This window comes from Pogona vitticeps, chromosome 4 (genome assembly GCF_051106095.1).
Source record: "Pogona vitticeps strain Pit_001003342236 chromosome 4, PviZW2.1, whole genome shotgun sequence".
Lineage (NCBI taxonomy): Eukaryota > Metazoa > Chordata > Lepidosauria > Squamata > Agamidae > Pogona > Pogona vitticeps.
In genome coordinates, this window is record NC_135786.1 from 104,813,898 (window position 1) to 104,833,232 (window position 19,335).

The 19,335-nt window shown below is 39.5% G+C and overlaps 1 protein-coding gene across 7 annotated transcripts in view; it reads right to left on the reverse strand.

Moving 5' to 3' along the window:
- Positions 1 to 19,335, reverse strand: part of CFH (complement factor H) — a 275,435-nt gene that overhangs the window by 249,783 nt on the left and 6,317 nt on the right. For all 7 annotated transcript variants that reach the window (XR_013544564.1, XR_013544563.1, XR_013544565.1 and 4 more), the window contains exons 2-3: positions 4,685 to 4,876; positions 941 to 1,046 (exon numbers count right to left, since the gene is read on the reverse strand). Coding sequence is in view for 4 of the 7 variants with exons in the window: in XM_078392301.1 (XP_078248427.1) it covers positions 941 to 1,046; positions 4,685 to 4,876 (298 nt within the window). In the remaining 3 variants the exon portion in view is untranslated. The remainder of the gene's footprint in view (positions 1 to 940; positions 1,047 to 4,684; positions 4,877 to 19,335) is intronic.

The window sequence follows — 19,335 nt, forward strand, 5'->3', positions numbered from 1 at the left end:
CAAACAGTGTTCATGAGAATGCCCTGCTCTCTCCCTTTAGAATGATTTATTATTTTATTAGGGCTGTTAATCTTTCAGCCTTTCTTCACTCCTGCAACCAAGCAATCGATGGTCAGTTGGCTAATGATTTATAGTCACAGCCAGACTTTTCTTATCTCATTCTTTTGGTAAAGTCCCCAGAGGTAGTTCCCTCTTCAGTACTCACAAGGGAGCTCTCTTTTTTTCTTATCTGGGTGCTGCTTTTATTCTATATTTTTAATTAAGGCATAGGATAGAAAAGAATTACTGTCCATCTGCCATGTCTGTAAAACTCCACCCCTGGATCCAGTTCATTTCATTGGACTATGCAAATGCAAAGTAAGCTTTATAACTGACCAAGGAGAAGCCAAATTTAAATTCATTCATTAAAAGACAATCAATTCAGATCTCTAAAAACCTCCCTGGATGCCCCAGTGGATCTGTTCATCCTACTTGGTATAACAGGTCTATGTAAACAATTCTAGATCCTTCAGGTGATGGAATTCTGATAAAGCTGAGATTTTTTTAAACTCATCCCTCAGCATGGCCAAGACAAATGTGATGGATTTTAAGTGTTCCATGTCCTTCACCTCTCCCACTCCTGGCTTAGTGCTTTTCTTTCATATGTTTGATAGGAAAGATCATTATACATTATAGGTATATAATGTATAATGGGTAGATGACAGGAACCTAGCCTGTTCATGGGCTAGGCCACAGCAAAGTTCTCCTATTTTGGCCACAGCCTGAAGCATCCAGAATTGGCATTATCTGGTTGCTGATTGAGAAGAAGCAAAGGAGACAGGCAGCCTGGAGCAAAGAGTAGGAAATTCTTTTTCTTTTTTTAATCCAGAGGTGTTTTTTTCCTATACTAGCTGTATATTATAAACAATAAATAGAAGAAAAAAGAAGAAAAAAGATTTACCCTTCATCACATCGATAAACAACACGAGCACCAAAGTAGAACCCATCTCCTTCAACAAGTTCAAAAGAGCCAAATTGGATATCTCCAGGATGTCCACAGGGTTTTTCTGTAAAATAAAAAAATAATATGTCAGGTATCAAAATGTGGAGATCCATAGAATGTGGTGTTTTGGAACCAGATAATAGGAATAGATTTTTTAAAAAACTTTTTTTGAACTACAACTTGCATAAATCTCCATTCTGGAAGTTCTGTTAGAGTTTTGTTTGCAACCTTGCATGCTGTCTGTGGTTTGTTTGATTGGGAGCGACTCTTCTGGGCTGGGGTGATTTTCTGTCTATACAGTGCTAATCAATCACTCCTTCCAGACTTGGCTTGGAATTCAAAGATCCTTGCTTCTCTGATGAGTGCTCATTCCCTCTTTTTCATTGGTGGCAGTTGTTGTTTGCTGTTCAGTTGGTTGCTTAATATGTTTGTAGTTAAAAAGAAACAACATACATAAATCTGCAACTTCAAGTAACTGCAAGTAAAGAAATGTTTTTATTCTCTCTTCTACAAATGTCTTAGAGTAAGTTACTCAGACTTTAAGTGCTAGTTAATGAGAAAGGGGCAGACTGTGGGAAACTTGTAGCTATTCTCCTCTGTAGACATCTGTACTTCTACTGTGTTACAAAGAGAATTTTATCAGAAGACATGATCAATGGTGCTAGTAGCACCTTTTCATTGTTTCCTAAGTAATATCAAATACAACAAAGATGTGAGACATAATTGTACTCATACTTCCCTTTTTCTGGAAGTAACTTAATGGATATTCAGGCCAGATTTTGGTAAAATAGCGGGGCTGGCAACCAAATAATCTAAATCAAAAGCAAGTAATGTGTCTTACCTATTCCTAGGGGGCTCAAAATGAAATCCAGGCCTGAAATTTGACTTTACAGGATACATAGTTTGTTGTTACACTTATACATTTAAATGGCCTGCAGCCTCAGTTCTACTCACTGATGTGAGCTGGGCTCCATAAGTGTGAAAACTCTCCCTATATTTGAATTATGCTGTGATTTAATTCCCCCAAAAGGAATTTTGCCTCACCGTTTATAATATAAGAGAATCAAATAATCTATTCTGATTGTGGGGTAAACAAAAGACTTTGACTCAGTCCTAGTGACAACAAAAGCAAATAAAAAACCTAAACATACAGTAAATAAAATTATTTTGAAGGTGGGTAATCCTGTTCTGCTCCATTTCATAGGCAGCCACTTGTGGAAAGACAGGTCAGGTAAAGACTGAATATGATAACAACACATCAAACATATTCTGGATTAGGTCAGGGAGATGAAAAGTGGTGGCTATACAGTAGGACCCCTATATCTGTGGGAAATTGGTTCTACAGTATACTGTGAATGTCTCAGACTGTGGAGTGTAGCCACCCCTATATATAACATGTTAGGATGAGGGACAAAAGCCATAAGGGGGTGCCCTTGCATCTTGTACATAGGGCTGGCAAACTGCAGGTAAGTGAAGTGGCAGATACCGATCCCGTGGATACGGGGATCCTACTGTACAGCTTTTCAACATCTGCTGTGACTCTTGTTAAGCTAGACAGCTAACCTCTAATAGCTGAAGAAAGTCTCTGTGCTAGGGATATAAATGCTCACTTCTCTTGCTCTCACAGATGAGGATGATTATTCAAAAATCATTCTCCTCACCCCATGAAAGTGTAAAATGTTTGATGAGAAAGTGAGACAGATTTCTTTTGTGCGAAAAGTAAACATTTGTGAAATAATGCTTTGGTGTAGCTAATGTCTGAATAGAGTTAACAACTTGCACAATATACTGATGGTTCCTGGTTCATCTTTTAAGTATGAGCCACTGATCTGTTGTTTGCCTGATACCTGAATGCTTGTCAAAGGTAAAAGACATTAGTTTTGCACAGCCAGATTGCTCAAGTAATGAAGATCTTACTGAGGAATCTCAGTGAATTTGATACAGTACTTGCTTGGCAAGGTGTCTTGTCACACCAGAAGAGGCTTCATTGACAAGATAAAAGGATTTAGCTAGTATGCCTGCATCCCTACCCTGCCTTTTGCTTAAAGGATGGGAGACAGCTGTTTGTCCAGTGAAGATTGTATGCCTTTGCTTAAAAGCAAACAATTGGTCTGGCCTTGATAGCACATCTGCATGCATCCTTCCTCTTGCTTTTATCCTATCTTACCTGCTTTATACATTGGATCTTTCTTTGTATGGGATTCTCCCAATCCAAACCCAGCCCTCCGATGTTGCAGTCTGGTAACAAGCAGTGCTAAAACAGGCAGTTTCTACTCAGCAAACTTTGAGCAGAGTGTGCAACTGCACAGCAGGGAAAGTGCAAGTTGATGCACTGTGATTCACATCTGCAGAAATCAGGTTTCCCCAGGTGAAAACACTGTAGCCATCCAGATTTTCAGGAGTCAGCAGAATTAAAGAGCTTGGTTTGCACTGAATTCCAGCAATAGAAGCTGCCTTAACAAAGTGCTAAAAAGTGCCAATTGACCATTTTCATCTCACTCTCTCATTGTTCTCCCATTAAACAATAAACTTTTTCATATCAATACTTTACATCATGTATTCACTGAGCTTAATTCAAATTTACCAGTGCTCAACCCTAAATAATTGCAGGACGAAGAATCAATGTAGTTGCCCCCTTAGTTGGGGCCTGTTTCCAGAAAGAAGGCAGCATTCATCCCTCTTTGTAATTCAGATTTCCCCAGTCTCTGGATGTTTGGGGTCATCATTCCCATCAGTTCTGCCAGCCCACACAGTTTGTAGTCCAAAGCATCTGGAGGAACCCAGTTTTATGTCAAATGTCAGAAAGCAAATGCCAAGAAGCAAAAGAAAGCTAATAGTACAGAGTGAGATAGAAAACGAGACAAACAACAAGTACCAATCACAAATGATATGGTCTTGTGGTATATGTAGAGATATACAGATAAACAAAATTTTGTGATGCTTATCCTTTGAATATAGAAATAAATAAATGAGTCACAGTGTGTCGGGATCTGCAAGATGAGAGGAAGTAGGGCTCTTGCGGATGAAGCCTCAGGGCAGGGATCTTTCTCCTCAACCAGCAAGGAGAAAGGAAAAGAGACACGAGACACTCAGAGTGTGGTTTTCAGGATGGGATCCGGATGAATAAGGACAGCTTACCCTCAGGCATCTGTCCAGAGGAATCTTCTCCTCTTTTGCCCCGCCCCATTTATTCTTGTACTCTACTACCTTTGCACTAGTTAATCAATACAGAGGTAACTAATTTCCTGAATACACAGCCAGAATAACCAGAGTGCTGGTAAACAGAGACAGCTAATTTCCTTGAATACAAAGGCATCAGTAAACAGAGTGGTTGGTAAACAGACAGGCTGGTAAACAGACAGTTAATAGTAAACAGACACAGCTAACTTCAAATACACAGCCAATGTAAACATTCCTCAGGTAGACACTTTAACTACATTACCCAGAGACAATAGACAGCAGGTTAATGAATCATGTTACTGGAAGCTAGTGACTTGCAGTTTTAGCATGATGTCTGCTACTAGCATACAGATATATACATTTATATACATTTATAATATACATTTGCTACTTGCCACAGACATATACATTGTAACAGCATAACAGCATAAATTTTCCCCACAACAGTGTTTCTGGAATCTGCTTTTGTGCATTGTGCACTTGAGAGTTAATTACTACGACCTTCTGCAGGATGATACTTACTTTTACATTCAATGTATGGTGGCGCTTGTTCCCAGTTTCCATTTTTGCATTGCATTCGGAAGCGTCCAAGTTTTATGTACCCAGGCCGGCAATTATACAACACAATGTCATCATGTGAATATGATTCTTTAGGTGATAAGTCAGCAAGTTCTTCACGGTCTCTTCTAGGTGGTGGCCCGCAACCATTTTGAGCTAGAAATACATAAGGAAAAAAGTACATCAGGTCCCGTACTCTGTGACATCTAATATAAAGAAAGAAAAATCAAATACTGGCCAGAAAACTTGAATACTGTATCTATGCCAGAAAAGGGAATACTGACAGCTGGCCAATAATGACCAATTTTTTTTTTCCAGATCTGGAAGATCTCAGGTTTCAGAGGTCTGCCATTCCCTTCTTCTGGGGGCACTCCAGGACTCTGTCTTGGCCAAGGCCATACATTCTGGTTCGTCTTCCAGGAGGCAGAGTGGGGAATTGAACCCCTAACCCTGGTGCTCCAACACAGTTAGTTTCCAGACAGGTGCTGGTTTGTTTCAGCACCTGTATGTAAAATGATTGTGAATATTCCTTCAGTTCTGTTTCCCAAAGTGGGGAACATTTTTAATCAATCAAAAATTAAGCAGCTGAAAGATGAACAGTGCAAACACATTAATATTCTGAAATATTCATTACCTATTGAGGTTATTGGGACTTAATTCCAGGCAGAAATCATATTATATTAGCTATTATTTTTCTTTTTAATTTTTTCTGGTAATATTTCTATTCTGACAACAGAACACTTGATTCAGCAACTACACTGGTATTCCCTTAGCAATAGATTCATTATATACCTAGGGTTTTAACTGGCAAGAGTAAATAAAATGAGGTGAAGAAAAATGTCATTTGGCCAATGAAATTACCATTTGGTGAACAGGTAGATGAATGAAATTTTTAAAAGCCAGTGTAATCCATGAGAGTATATAATATTGTATAGTCAATGCTGCAGTCCATGTGGGAAACAAATTATTCTATTAAATGTTGTGCTTTGTGTCAGCATAATTAATATACAAATATTTGTTTTCCTTACTATACCATATCTGACATTGCGGAAACACAATACTGAGAAAAGACTTATGTCTGGAGTCAGCCTTTCTAAAAGCATGCTATGGGATTAAATTAACTTTCACTAGAGGGCACTGTCATACTATACAAAGCAAGAAACACTCTAAAAGACACATTCAGAGGTTGGGTTCCCCCCCCCTTCTCTGTTGATATGCAGAGAGGATGATTTTGGTAAATTGGTTAATAAAATCCTCTAGCACACACACCCCATCATCTTATTTATTCATTTTTGCAAGAAAAAGTTATTTTCTTCAAAGTTTCAGAAGGATCACATTTTATTCCATGGACACATTTTATTCTGAAGGTAAAGAATATCACTATCATAATACTGAAAAAAAACAGGTAGATGTGAATCCTGTTGAGAAGTGTCTGGTTATTTGTTTGTTAGGCTGATTTCTAGGTTTTCTCTGAAAGCTGGGATTCAAGGTTACTTATATCACAAAATTAAAAATCTGGTAAAAATAAAATCAAAACAAATTATAATAATAAAACACAAATAAGTTAGAAGATAATTAAAACACAGCAGTTGGAGTCAAGGATCCCTCTAAGGCCAGTGTCGCCAAAGTACGGCGCGCGGTCCACATCCGCGCGCCCCACCTTTTTAGCCTGTGTCTGCATCCGTGCAAGAGTGCATTAGTAAAAGGCAAAAGATTTATATGATCTGAAGAGAAACCAGAGTGTGTGCAGGCAGGGGTTTAGGTGTGTATGCATGCACGTGGGCTGGAATGCATATGTGGGGGGGAATGCGTGCATTCATGTGCGTGGGTGGGTGGGAGTGCATGCATGCCAGTGGGTTTCTATTCTCCTTTCTATTCTCTCTCTCTCTCTCTCTCTCTCTCTCTCTTTTGGGGGGGGACAATTTATATCCATAAGTTGCTGTATTCCAGTCATGGGAGTCATCCCATTGAGTTTCAGTTATTCCTATCAGGTTATATTTGTCCTCCTGAACTAAAATTTTCAGTTCTTCTTGTTTGTTTCCCATACTTCTGGCCTTCATATATAGACACCAGAGATTGTTTGATTTATGGTCTGCTTTTGTACATTTTATGAATATTGCTATTAATATTAATTTTATTATTGACCTCCATTAGAACAGTTTGGTCTGTTCCTCTTATTGGGAGTAAGGCTTCCTCTATCTTTAACCCTGTGCTTGTGTCTCCCTCTCCCTCCCAATTCAGTTTAAAGCCCTCCTGATGAAATTCTTCATGCTGTGGTGAAACATATTCTTCCTAGTCCTTGTTAGTTGCAAGCCATCTCTAGCTAACAGTCCTTCTTCCAGGGAGCTTAGCCCATGATCACAGAAACCAAATCCCTCAATTCATCATCACCGTCATAGCCAATCATTCACCTGGAGTATTTCCCTTTCCCTTTCTATTCCTCTTCCTAGTACTGGTAGGATGGATTAAAATAAACTATCTGGGACCCAAAGTCCTTGAGTTTCCTTCCCAGCGTTTCAAAGTCTGACATGATTTGATGGTTGTTGTAGGTTTTTCGGGCTCTTTGGACGTGTTCTGGAGGTTGTTCTTCCTAACGTTTCGCCAGTCTCTGTGGCCGGCATCTTCAGAAGACAGCAACCTGTGCTCTCTGACATGATTTCTTCAAAGCTCCTCTTGGCTGTGTCATTTGTTCCCACATGAACAAGAAGAAAGGGACATGTGTGTTGGGTTTTGGCAGTTTAAGTTATGGCAGTCCTTCCATCACATCCTTTATCTGACCTCCAGAGAGAGAGCATAACTGGCAAGTCATTGGATCTTTCCAGCATATTTCAGTCTCAATCCCACGCAGTAGGGAGTCTCAGCTACTCTTCTCTTTGTAGGGTGCAAGTTCAGTGACTGTATTTTGCTGTGCTTCAGCCCTTCTTATGTCCTCCTTCTTATGTCCTCAGCATGCTGTCCAGCAGACTCCTCTTCAAGAATCTGAAAATGGTTTTGCAGTTCCACTGGTGAAGAGTTTCTTCTCCTTCTTTTGCTTCTAACTATGACTCTTTTCCATGGTGGTTTCTCCACTATGTTTGTACTCTCTGTAGCACTCTCCTCCACTGCTTTGCTTCTGTTTTCTTCCATTTCCAGTGCCCCCTGCAACACCTGCTGCTGATGAAGAGTTCTGTCAATGTAAGCTTCATCTCCCCTTATAGCCTTGAGTTATAAGGGGAGATGCTCCAGTTCTCTAATTTTTTCTTCTGACAGTGCCACTAATTTGCAGTTGTTATATGTGTACTCTGTATTACACTCAGGAACAAAATGTACTCCTTTTCTTTATTGCTCAGTTAGTGTTGCCACTCTCTGGGTAGTTCACGATATGCAATAAAAATATAACACTATATAATCAGTACAATAAAATACAATTAAACCATGTCACTCATTGAGACTACTTTTAAATAAAAATAAAAAAATCTAAATGCATTGGAACATCACAGAACAAATTTACACTAGTACAAGGCAGCTGTGTATAATTTGGTTTCAGCTTCCTAAAAACAGAGAGGGATGGTGCCTGGCGAATCTCTGTAGGAAGCTTGTTCCTGAGGAAAGGGGCCTCCTTGGGTGTTAGAGTTCTTAACATCAAGGACTGAGAGGAGTGTGTGGGATGGATAGCTTTTTGGAGGGAAATAATGTTCTGCTAAATATTGAGGTCCTAAACTGGTTAGGGCTTTATAGGTCATGACCAACCCTTAAACGTTACCTTAACTTTCTTCTGACATACTTAATGGTGTGTTTCCAGTGGTGGAAACTGAACATGACACTAAATGAGCCCTTCCTACAATCAGCGGGATTAAGTCTGCAATTCTTAACAAAGTAGATTAATCCAGTTGCGAAGGTAGATTAAACTGATCCCATTTGTATCATGCTTTTTCCTCTAAAAAGTCACATACCGTGTACCTCCCCCTGCCCCATTTCACCCTCACAACGCCCTGCAAGACAGTTGATGCTAAAGTATAAAGAGTCATGCAGTGAGCCTCACAGATGAGTTAGGATGAAATAGTTTAAACCACTATTTCAAACTGTATGTTAAATTCCTATTTACAGTACATATAGAAAAGAATTATTGAACTTTTCCATGATACACCAGTTCATATACATTTACCCGAGGCTGTTTCTGAACCAATGTAATGAACGAGCAGAGTGAGCTATGTGGAGACTTGTGGAGCCAGGGAAGGGTTAAACTGATCTCCCTTATGCTATCTATATCCCCTTGGTTTATAATAGGAAGGAAAAGAAATACCTGGAATGTGTTTAGTTTGACTCTCTCAACTATGGATTTTGAAGCAGCCTTCACTAAGACTCAGTTTGGTCTTTACCCAATTTATCTGACTCGGCTCATAAAGCCACACACTGTTGTCTGCTACGGTGTGGTTCTTGAACTACCATCAGGGCAGACTCAAAGTATTTTGCCACCTGAGATAAGGCGTAAATAGTGTTCCCCTCTTCCACCCAGTCATGTCTGGCTAAACACACAGTGCCACAAGTAAGGAAACGTGAAACAAAACTAAAACAATCAAGTGTTTTTCTCCATCTCTCATAGACAAAACAAACAAAACATCCACTTACATAACCTTACATAACCTGCACTTTCGAGACAATCCAGATCTGTTCCCTGCACATCACTCTCCTTAATAGTAAATGAGCAGCCATGACTGCCTTTAAAATCCATTGTCCTGGAGAGAACTACAGGAGAAACTCTCTAAATTTCAGCTAAACGGGAGTGGCAGACACAGAGAATACTTGGACCCCAAAATAAGAGTGTGGTTCCTTCAGCCTAGGAATCACAGTATTTCTGGAAAGGTAATATGGGTAACTTGACAGAACAGCAAATCAAACAAAAGGGGGAGGATGAGGGGGAAGACCACAGGCATGGGAGTGAAGAGGCAAAACTGAGGTACAGTGCTGCCTTGAGTTACGAACTTAATTGGTTCTGGAAGATTGTTGTAACTCAAATTGGTCATAACTCAAAGCACCATTTCCTATAGTAATGCATTGAAACACGATTGATCTGTTCTGGCTGGCAAAAAACACCACAGGGAAAAGCAAACAAAGACTGAAAGACCCATCGAAAATGTGATTGATCCGTTCTGACCGGGGGAAAAACACACCAAAAAGCAAACAAACACTGCAAGACCCATCGGAAATGTGATTGATCCGTTCCGGCAGGGGAAAACAAAACACAGAGAAAATCAAGCAATACTGCAAGACCCATCACAGCACAGAAACATACCCCCCCCAGTCCAAGCCCACACTGAAAAACCCTGTACTCAAACCAGGCATTTTAAAAAGCAGAAAGTAATACCAGGCAGTCTGAAGCCTCCTCCGAACACACACACTCTAATCGCTGGGGTGAAAGAGCTACAAAGAAGCAGCCTCTTTGTGAATCAACGGTTAGCAGTTTAAATTCTCTGCCTTTTTTCCAGCCTTTTTTCTGGTCATAACTCAAAGCTCCGGTCAGAAGTCAAAGCAAAATTTTGCGGCCGGAGCTGATCATAACTCGAAATGTTCACAAGTCAAGATGTTAATAAGTCGTGGCACCACTGTAATTAAATTTAAAATCCCTTTGACTTATAAAATAGGAGCGGCCAGAGTCAAGCAACCAAATCAGGCATTGGCCAATATTCAGAGTCTTTCAGGCTTCTCCTTGGCTGTGAAGGCTTAGGATAGAGTGATGTGTCTCAAAGTTCTGTCAGCAAAGCCACTAATGAACAAATGTCACTGTGTGAGGTTGGCAAGATGGCTGGTTGTGATTTTTTTTTCTAACTCTTTGTGGCAGACAGCCTACACGTCACTCCTGTCAGTCATTTTAGAGCTCTAATGCAGGAGCCTATGACAGGATGGGAGGGGTGGAGTCAACAGAACTGGGAGTGCCAGAGAGGCAGTTAGAGAGAGACAGAGTTAGAAAAAAAGATGGTGAAGCATTTAGAGAGTTAGAGAGAAGACTGTGAAGTGTTTAGACTAGATATTGGACAGTTGGTTAATTAGAAAATATTAAAGAATTAAAAGGAATTAGAAGTACATTGACAGAAAATATTGAGATCTTGATTAAAGTAAATGAGTACAAGCAAGCTTATAAGTAATCAAATCCATATTTAATGAATAAATGATAATAGAACATCCATGATTTTCCTTCTGTGATTCACTTATTAATCCTTGAATAAACCTTGTTTTATTTGGCAGCAAGAGTGTAAGACTCATAATTGATATAGTGAGGATAATATCCTCTGGTGGCAGCGAATAAAAGGGTAAAGAACAAGTCGTGTCCGAAGATGAACTTGTGTGAGAGGCCAAATGCACAGGGGTCACTGCGGGTACGTGATACTCTTCTTGTGCTGGCTCCCTTTTGGGACCACAAATCACAGCCATCTCCTTGGTCTCTCCTTTCTTGCTCAATTACCTCTCTCTCCTCAGAACTGTCTTCCAACCTTCCTTATGTTTTGAATGAGGTTTTCTTCAGAACAGTCTCAAGCCAAGCCCTTCTCTCCCTTATGGTAGCTCCTTAAGGGCCATAAAGGACTCTGTCACACTGTACAAGGTGGTATTTATTTTCACAAATGTGGATGACAACTACCTCCCAATAAACACCAGAGACTCAAGAAAAGTATATATGATAGAAGAGTGAACGATGTGTCCTTAAGACATGGTGAATAAGCAATGTATGTAAGTATACAATTAACATCATGTAAAGTCAAAAGCCCTTAATATCAAACAAGTAGCCTTATTTTATATAAACCTTACTCTTTATAAAGTTTCAGTGATAAAGTGATCCATACTTTTTGAAAAATACATATAAATATGAGTCCTGGACAAACTGTTTGAAATATTTCGTAGTTCAAATTGCCCAGGACTCATATTTATACTTATTCCTCAAAAGTGTGGTTACTTTATCATTGAGAGTTTATATAAACTAAGGTTTATGTAAAATAAGGCTGTTTGTTTCATTATATAAAATAAGGCTACTTGTGTGATTTTAGTTAACTTATAGTATTTTGATTGTGTACCTGCTTTTCAACAGTCATTCAGAAAGCATAAAGACATTATATACAGTCCTGCTCTTTTACAACTCACTAGATATTTTTTCTGGCACATCTTGCGCCTTGAGAGATTTTGCCAGACATTGTACAGGGATTTTCAAGCAGCAGTGGAGAAAGAGGACCAATATACCTTTTCAATGTGATTTGTAATCAAATTTACCTATAATGAATTGTCCCTTTGCTTTGAAATAATAATAAATCTCTTCTAGTAAGTTTAACTGAATGTCCATGAAGCCAGATTGTAATGCAATACATAGAGTATGCATGACATGAATTATTCTTGCCAAACATGCCTGTGTTTATGTAATGGCAACATTTTAGAACATCTCAGAAGCAAATTTGGAAACAGAAACTACTTTTCATTTTCAAAATCTATTAATACCAACTTTGTAGAATTGGAACGTTTAATAATACTGTAAATACTGAAGTTCTGATGATTACTTTAATCAAAACAGGAACACTGAACTACAGAGATCAAAAATTCTAATTTTCACAGAAAACACTTCTCTCTTCATTACAACCTGCAAAAAATATATTGAAGTGTGGTGAAAATAAAACTTGTAATAACATTTGTTGTTTTACAGCTGAGAAAATCTTAAGGAAGTTTGGATTTGAACAGTAGTAAAGAGATTACAGTCTGATTCCCTTCTAGCCAGGGATATTTCATGTTCTTATACTGTTTTGATTTTCAAATCAAATTTTAGAGCTCATACCAGTAAACAATGATTCAGGGGGGAAGTTGTGTGTTGGCTATTTCCATGTATGGCCCACCTGGGAATGACTGCCAAAAATGATGGTTTTGATTGACATCTTTATGATAACCACAATATGTGCAGTCCGAAAGGCTGTCTTGGGAAATGTTTGATATCACCATAACCTTCAATAAGCATTCAATAAGTCCATACGAGAGATTGGTGAGAATTTCAGTTCTTTTCTTTTCGTTTTAATTGAAATATACAAAATTTGCAAAATTTACAACATTTCAGTACAGGGGAAGCAAAACTGACTGTTTTGCCCATCCTTAGTCTCACTATACATAGGCCTAAACTGGCAAAAATGCATGTGAGAAGGCTTTGGCTCTGGTCCCACGTTTCATCATATATAGATACAGATTCTCCAGGTCTCAGGAAACACTTATTCACCATGTGCTACTTGTCTTAAGACCACATCCTTCCCTTTGCCCACTATATTCTGCTATCATAGAAGTCTCTGACAATGATTCAGTTTCACCAGGTCTTCACCAGCAAGGGAGACAACTCTTAGGGTGACCAGCAATAGAAAATGAGAAAGCTTGAGCCTGGGTGCAAGGTGGCTCTAATGCCTGGATACCCATTGTTACGGTAGCGGTGACATCATCTGCCCATCATAGCTGTGGCTGTATGTCATCTGCCAGTAGCGTGACGGGAGGTGGGACTTAAGAGGGTGGAGCTAAGGTATTTAAGGGGGAGTGAATGGGGTGTGAGTCAGATAGGGTTTGAGATAGGGACTTGATAGGGTCTAGATAGGGACCTGATAGGGTCTGGATAGGGACTTAGGGAGTTAGGGCTTGTACATGTTGTGTAGTCCTGTGCTATATATTAGAGTGAAGGTCTGAGAGAGAGTGTGTGTGGGGGGGTACTTTATTATTACTGATTGCCTTTTATTTTTAATTATTATAGTGATTTACCATTCCTTTTGTTATTATCAATAAACATAAGTTTTTATTTTAAAAATCATACTTTTGTCTGAAGCGTCTTATGAGGGAATGGTTGGTGGCAGCGTGAAATAAAGTGAGTGTGAGTGTGACATGGCAGCTCCTTTGTGATGTGAGAGGAGGCTGTCACACCCATCATCACCCCTTTCCCAGAACGCACTAGCACAGCACAACAATGATTGCGTGTTTCAGAAGGAGACAATCCTGGGGGTGGGGTTTGCTTCAGAGCTATTTTTTTCTTCCCACTGACCTCCATTGGCTGGACAGAGTCTGGAAATGTTTTCAGGTATTTGAGGGGGGGGGGTGGAGTGGGAATTAAACAAGTATTATCCATACATTTTCTGGGTTGGACCTATTGGAGACACCTTCCCCTCGCCATGTCCTTGATGTAAAAAAATGCTGTTGCTTAAGGCCCTTAGGAGAATAAATGGAATGCTTTTCATTGAGGAGATTCTTGAAGGTCTTTGGGGCCTCAAAATGCTGCTTCAGGAGCTCCCTGTAGCCCATGGGCTGTACTGTATTGTCCCAACACATGTTGTATCTATTGTACTTGCACAATGTCAGCACACCCGAAAGCTAGAAGCAAGGGAGGGGGTACTGAGGAAAAAGCTGGTGTGTGCAAGGACCTGGGTCCATGACAATGCAACTTCTTTTTCTTAAACAACCACCTTGCAGCAGTAATCCAAGGCCTGAGAAAATCCATCCACGGAGTTGGTGGTCAGCCTCAGGAACAGTGCTGGGTCTGGAAGAACTCCCCAAGTTTCAAGGGATGTGAGCTCTAGTGGGAATGTTGGAGGCTACTGCAGCAGCCAAGCACATTGTTACCTGAAATATTCCCACCTACCACCCATGTTTGCTGTATCACCTCACTAGCTTGGTTTTCATCTGGCTTCTTGACCCACTTCTTCAGAATGTCTTCATGCTCATTTCCATACTTAGGTGGTCCATTCCTTGCCTGCTTCAACTCCATGGTGTTACCAGAACCTGCCCTATGGTCTCAGGTTTTGGACCTGAATCTCAGAGAAGGGGATACTGATGATTTCCCTCAAAATAATTCATCAGGGAGTTTAGCTTCATTTTCAGAGTGCTTATGTTTTCACTGAAAGCTCCCCATCTCCCTACCCTGCCCACAATACTCTGATTTTATATAAACCTTACTCTGTATAAAGTTTCAATGATACTTCCACACATTATGAACTGTAGCAATATGTGTGGTGCCACAGAATGATAACTAAGGCAGTTGATAAACATTTTGTACCTATTAATATTTTACAATCTATATGAATGTGAATTCATGTATGTGCTTGTGTAATACAAATATATGCCATGATACTTAGTGAAGTGTAGTAAATAGAGTAATGGATGTGTGGATTCAGTTCCCTGACTCTACCATGGAAATTCATTGGGAGGGAGTGGAACTGGTAAAAAATACTCTTTAAATACCTCACTGAAGGGGTCCATGTATTATATATATCTTAGCCTAACCGTAGCCATCTTGCTTACTGTAATAGCTTTGCTGCAAGTAGGCTTGTAAGTAACTGGTGTAATTAAAAGTCTGTCCTTGGGAAGCTGAGAAGCAGACACAGGAAATGATTTACAGTGGACCCTTGACTTACAAAGGTCCCTGCTTACAAAAATTTTCAAGGTACGAAAAGTTCCGGTCGCAGAATTTTGGTTCAACTTGCAGCCGGAGCTTCGATCTATGAAAGTCAGAGGGAAAGGGCAGGAAATTCAACACCTGCTGCCAGCTTTTGGCTTCCCAGGCTTCCAAAGGGGACAGGAGGCAGAGGGAAGCTGGTGCAGCTTTGGAAGCTCGGGATTTTTTTCTTTGGCTGGAACGGATTAAATGGTTTTCAATGCATTCCTATGGGAAGTGGACCCTTGACCTACGGACTTTTCAACCTGCGGCCACCGTTCTAATACAGATTAATTCTGTAAATTGAGGGTCCACTGTACTGCTCAAAGCTGGGTTCATGCAGGAATATTTACCAATTATAGAAAGCCCTCCCATTTCTCCACCTACTCCCAACCCCCTTGGTCCCTCTTTCATGTAATGCCTTATAAAAGTTTATACTTTTGTATCAGGGGTGCACTTCTTCTCTGCATGTTTGTGTGTGTGTGAAGTTTGTGCCTATTTTCAGCTGAAAGTAAACAAATGTTTATTGGATCTCTCTGTCTCTGCCTGATTGATTAATGTATTAGAGACAGGTAATAAATTCTAGGAATTAGTCCTAGAACCCTTCACCACTTAACATGAAAACCCAATTATGGTTGCCAAAAGTCAGTTCTAACTTAACAATACATAATGACAACAAAATATGAATAAAAGAGAATTTATTCTTATAGAGTAATAAAATAGATAAAAGTAACTAGAGATTCATATTTTATTTTTGATAAAAGAAAACCATTCAGCAGCAAATTTAGGATTCTGGTTCCTGCAATCCCATATACTGGAATCTTAACATCTTCTCAAAGAGGAATTCAACAGTAAGCATCTATAGGGAGCACATCAGTAATAGCTTCATCTCTTGGGCAAAATACTGTACTTAAAGTATACATCCAGCTGAGGTAGCAAATATATTTGCCCAGAGGGCCAAACTGGATCCAGATAACAATGCCAAACAAGAAAGGACACAGCTCAAAATGGATGTACTGTCTGACGCTAATATAGTCTGCCAACAAAAATCACTTGTATATGGACTCTGCTATAGTTGTTCACCTACACAGAGAGACACAATTCACTCAGCGGCTTGCTTGCTTGCTTCTTCTCTGACACACACACAGAATGCATTCACATGCTCTTTTCCAAGAGGAAGGATATCCATCTTTATTCAGCATCCAAGAGGCAGCTAAAACTGTCCTTTTTCAGAAAGTCTTTGGTCTCTAGTTTGTTTAAACTGGCTTTTTGATAATGTTTTTAAAGATGGCATTAAATGTTTTAAATGCTTTTGGTTTGCATTTGGATGTTTTAAATCTGTTTTTGAACATTGACTCTGCTGTAAATTACTTTGGTGAGCAGAAAGTGATGAACAAACACACATTTCACATGTTCACCCTTTAACACCCACTCACTCAGACCCAATTCATAGACATATTCTTTCCCCCCCCACTTTCTCCCATGCCTCCCCCACATACATACAGAGGCACTCCTTGGTGACAATCCCAGCATCTGCTCACAAACATTTCTGGGTTTTCAACTAATGCAGGACAAGAAGGGGCTTTTTTCACCTCCATTCATTCCAGAGACACAGAAAGGCATGGAAAAAAAGTTGTGACCTGGGAACTCTTTTTTTCTGTTGCCCAGACTAGTGGCTTTCTATGCTGCATATTCCCTTCTGTTTACTTTATGCAGGGCAGCAGCACAGAAATGCTGCAATCTGATCCTCCCTCGTTAATCAATACTTTGCCTGGCTTCTCAATTCAGAGCTGGGGTGGGGAATTCCGAGGAAGTAGGGGGGGATTTCCCCAGCTGGTTTTTCCAGTCAGAGAGTGACCCTCTCCTTTTGTTTTCCAATGACCAATCCTGACCTGCATATAAAGCAGGTCATGGGGACAGCTTTGAAGGTTTGGAAGAAGTAGCCCTGTTAGTCTGTGCAAACATATGAGGCAAAATCCAAAGCAACAAAGAGACAAATACACATGGCACCTTAAAGACTAACCACTATACTTTAAAGCAGTGGTTCTTAACGAGGGCGATAATGCCCCCCAGGGGGCGATTTCATTTTTCGGGGGGGCAGTAGAACAAAAAGGGGCGGTGTGGGGGCGCTGGAGCAGAAGGGGGCGGTAGGGGGGGCGCTGGAGCAAGCCAAACCTGTGAAGATGGCTGCAGCCTTTTTACAGTGTGCATGAATATATATTTTCCTCCAGTCTTAATTTAGTTTCAGAGTTTTTTGTCTTGAAATTTTTAGTTCCTGCATTGCGGTTTGTTTTTATGCCCTTTTTATACTGTATTTCTTTTTGCGTCTTAAAATTCGCTTGCAACTAAATTATTAAATGTTACTTTTTGGGGGCATTTCATTTTCTTGGAATTGAATTTTGTTTTCAGGGGTCATTGGATTTAAGTGTCTTTAAATAAATAAATAAATAAATAAATAAATAAATAAATACATAAATAAATAAATAAATAAATAAATAAATAAATAAATATCATCACCATAGGGAGGGGGGCGATGATAACTTCCTCAATGGCTCAAGGGGGCGTTTCTTTCAAAAAGGTTAAGAACCACTGCTTTAAAGTAAGCATTCGTGGACACGTCAACTTCGTCAGGCATTAAGAGACAGAATGAAATGAAACTTAAACATCAGTTTCTCATTCTAAATGTTCATTGGTTACATGCAGTAATTAGGCCTATGCTTGTTTTACAGCCTTCTTGTAAAACTACTGTACTTCGGGAAGACAGGAAAGAGACACCAGGTCTGAGCAGAGATGAGAGATGGGGCAGAGGGAAGAGAGGTGGGGTTGTGGGGGTTGAAGATGCACTAAATCTCAAGGGGAAAAGAAATAAAAGTTAGCAGAGGAATGGCATGTGTTGATGTAGGGAATATAGACAGTTTTTACATTGGAGCCTTGTGATTAGCGATGGGCATAGTAGTAGTAAAAAAATGACAGTGGCAGTGGATAACAGCCCCACCTCATTCTGTCTCTTAATGCCTGACAAAATAGACATATCCATGAAAGCTTACATTAAAATATAGTCTTTAAGGTGCCACATGTTTTTGTTTTGTCTTCTGTTGTTTTGTTTCTTTGGATTTTGCCTGATAAGCATTGAAGGTGTGCTTCTAAATATTGCTCACGTCTAGTTATCCTCATTGCCATCAGTCCACCACATACTTGTCAAGGAATAGGCACCATTGATCTCAGTTGAACTTACTCCTGAGTAGAAATGTAGAGACTTGCACTATTTTTACCCAGCTCCAGTAAGTTAGAATACCCGAGCATGATCAGAAAATATATATATGCCTGTCAACTAAGGATGTAAAACCTGTTTTTCACATACCAGTGTGGTACTAGTGTTATACGTATATGCAGATGCACCATTCAACAGATGCTCTGGACTGCACTATCACATGCTACACCTTGAGGTATGTCTTCTTCGACACAGCTATTAAAAGACATGGGAAACCTCTCTTCTTTTATTTTACTTATTCACACAACAATTATTTTTAGATAGAGTTTTAAACATATTTTTTCTCATTTCTGACACACCTGTTCTGCAATCCATCTTTCAAAGTTCAGTAAGGTGAGGAATTGAGTTAAATGCACAAAACATTCAAGTAGCATTTACATAATCTACACATCTTTTGATATTAATAATATGATTGATTTATTTAGAAGACAAGATTTCAGTCCTATGCACACTTAGGAATAGCAGCCAAAGAACCAACTTTTATCTGCATTAGTCATAGATTGTTAGTCCTCCTTTTAGTCAGTGCCCCTGAGTTAATGAGGCCTATTCTGATGAAACTGTTTAGGATTGCTGCTTAAGCATCATCAGCACACAAAATAATCTATTGAAAGGCTTCAAATGTGCATTTGAAAATCATTACTTTTTAATGCAATTATTTATACAAAGTTGTCCCTACCTAGTAGAACCAGCAGTCAGAGAAAGATGGGCAAGATATTCATATAGGAGTAGCAGCTGTTGATTTTTGTTAGAATTCCATCTGAATAGACACATCTAGTATTGCCCGACACAGTTCCACCTCTACATGAAGTTGATTCAGCTATTCCTTTCTTTAAGTAAATTATTGAATTTGGAAATGAATTAATGTAGTTCTTTCAAATGAATGGCCCCAATAGCCACCAGTAAAAAGGTATTCCATAGTTAATCCTATATTTTCCTCTA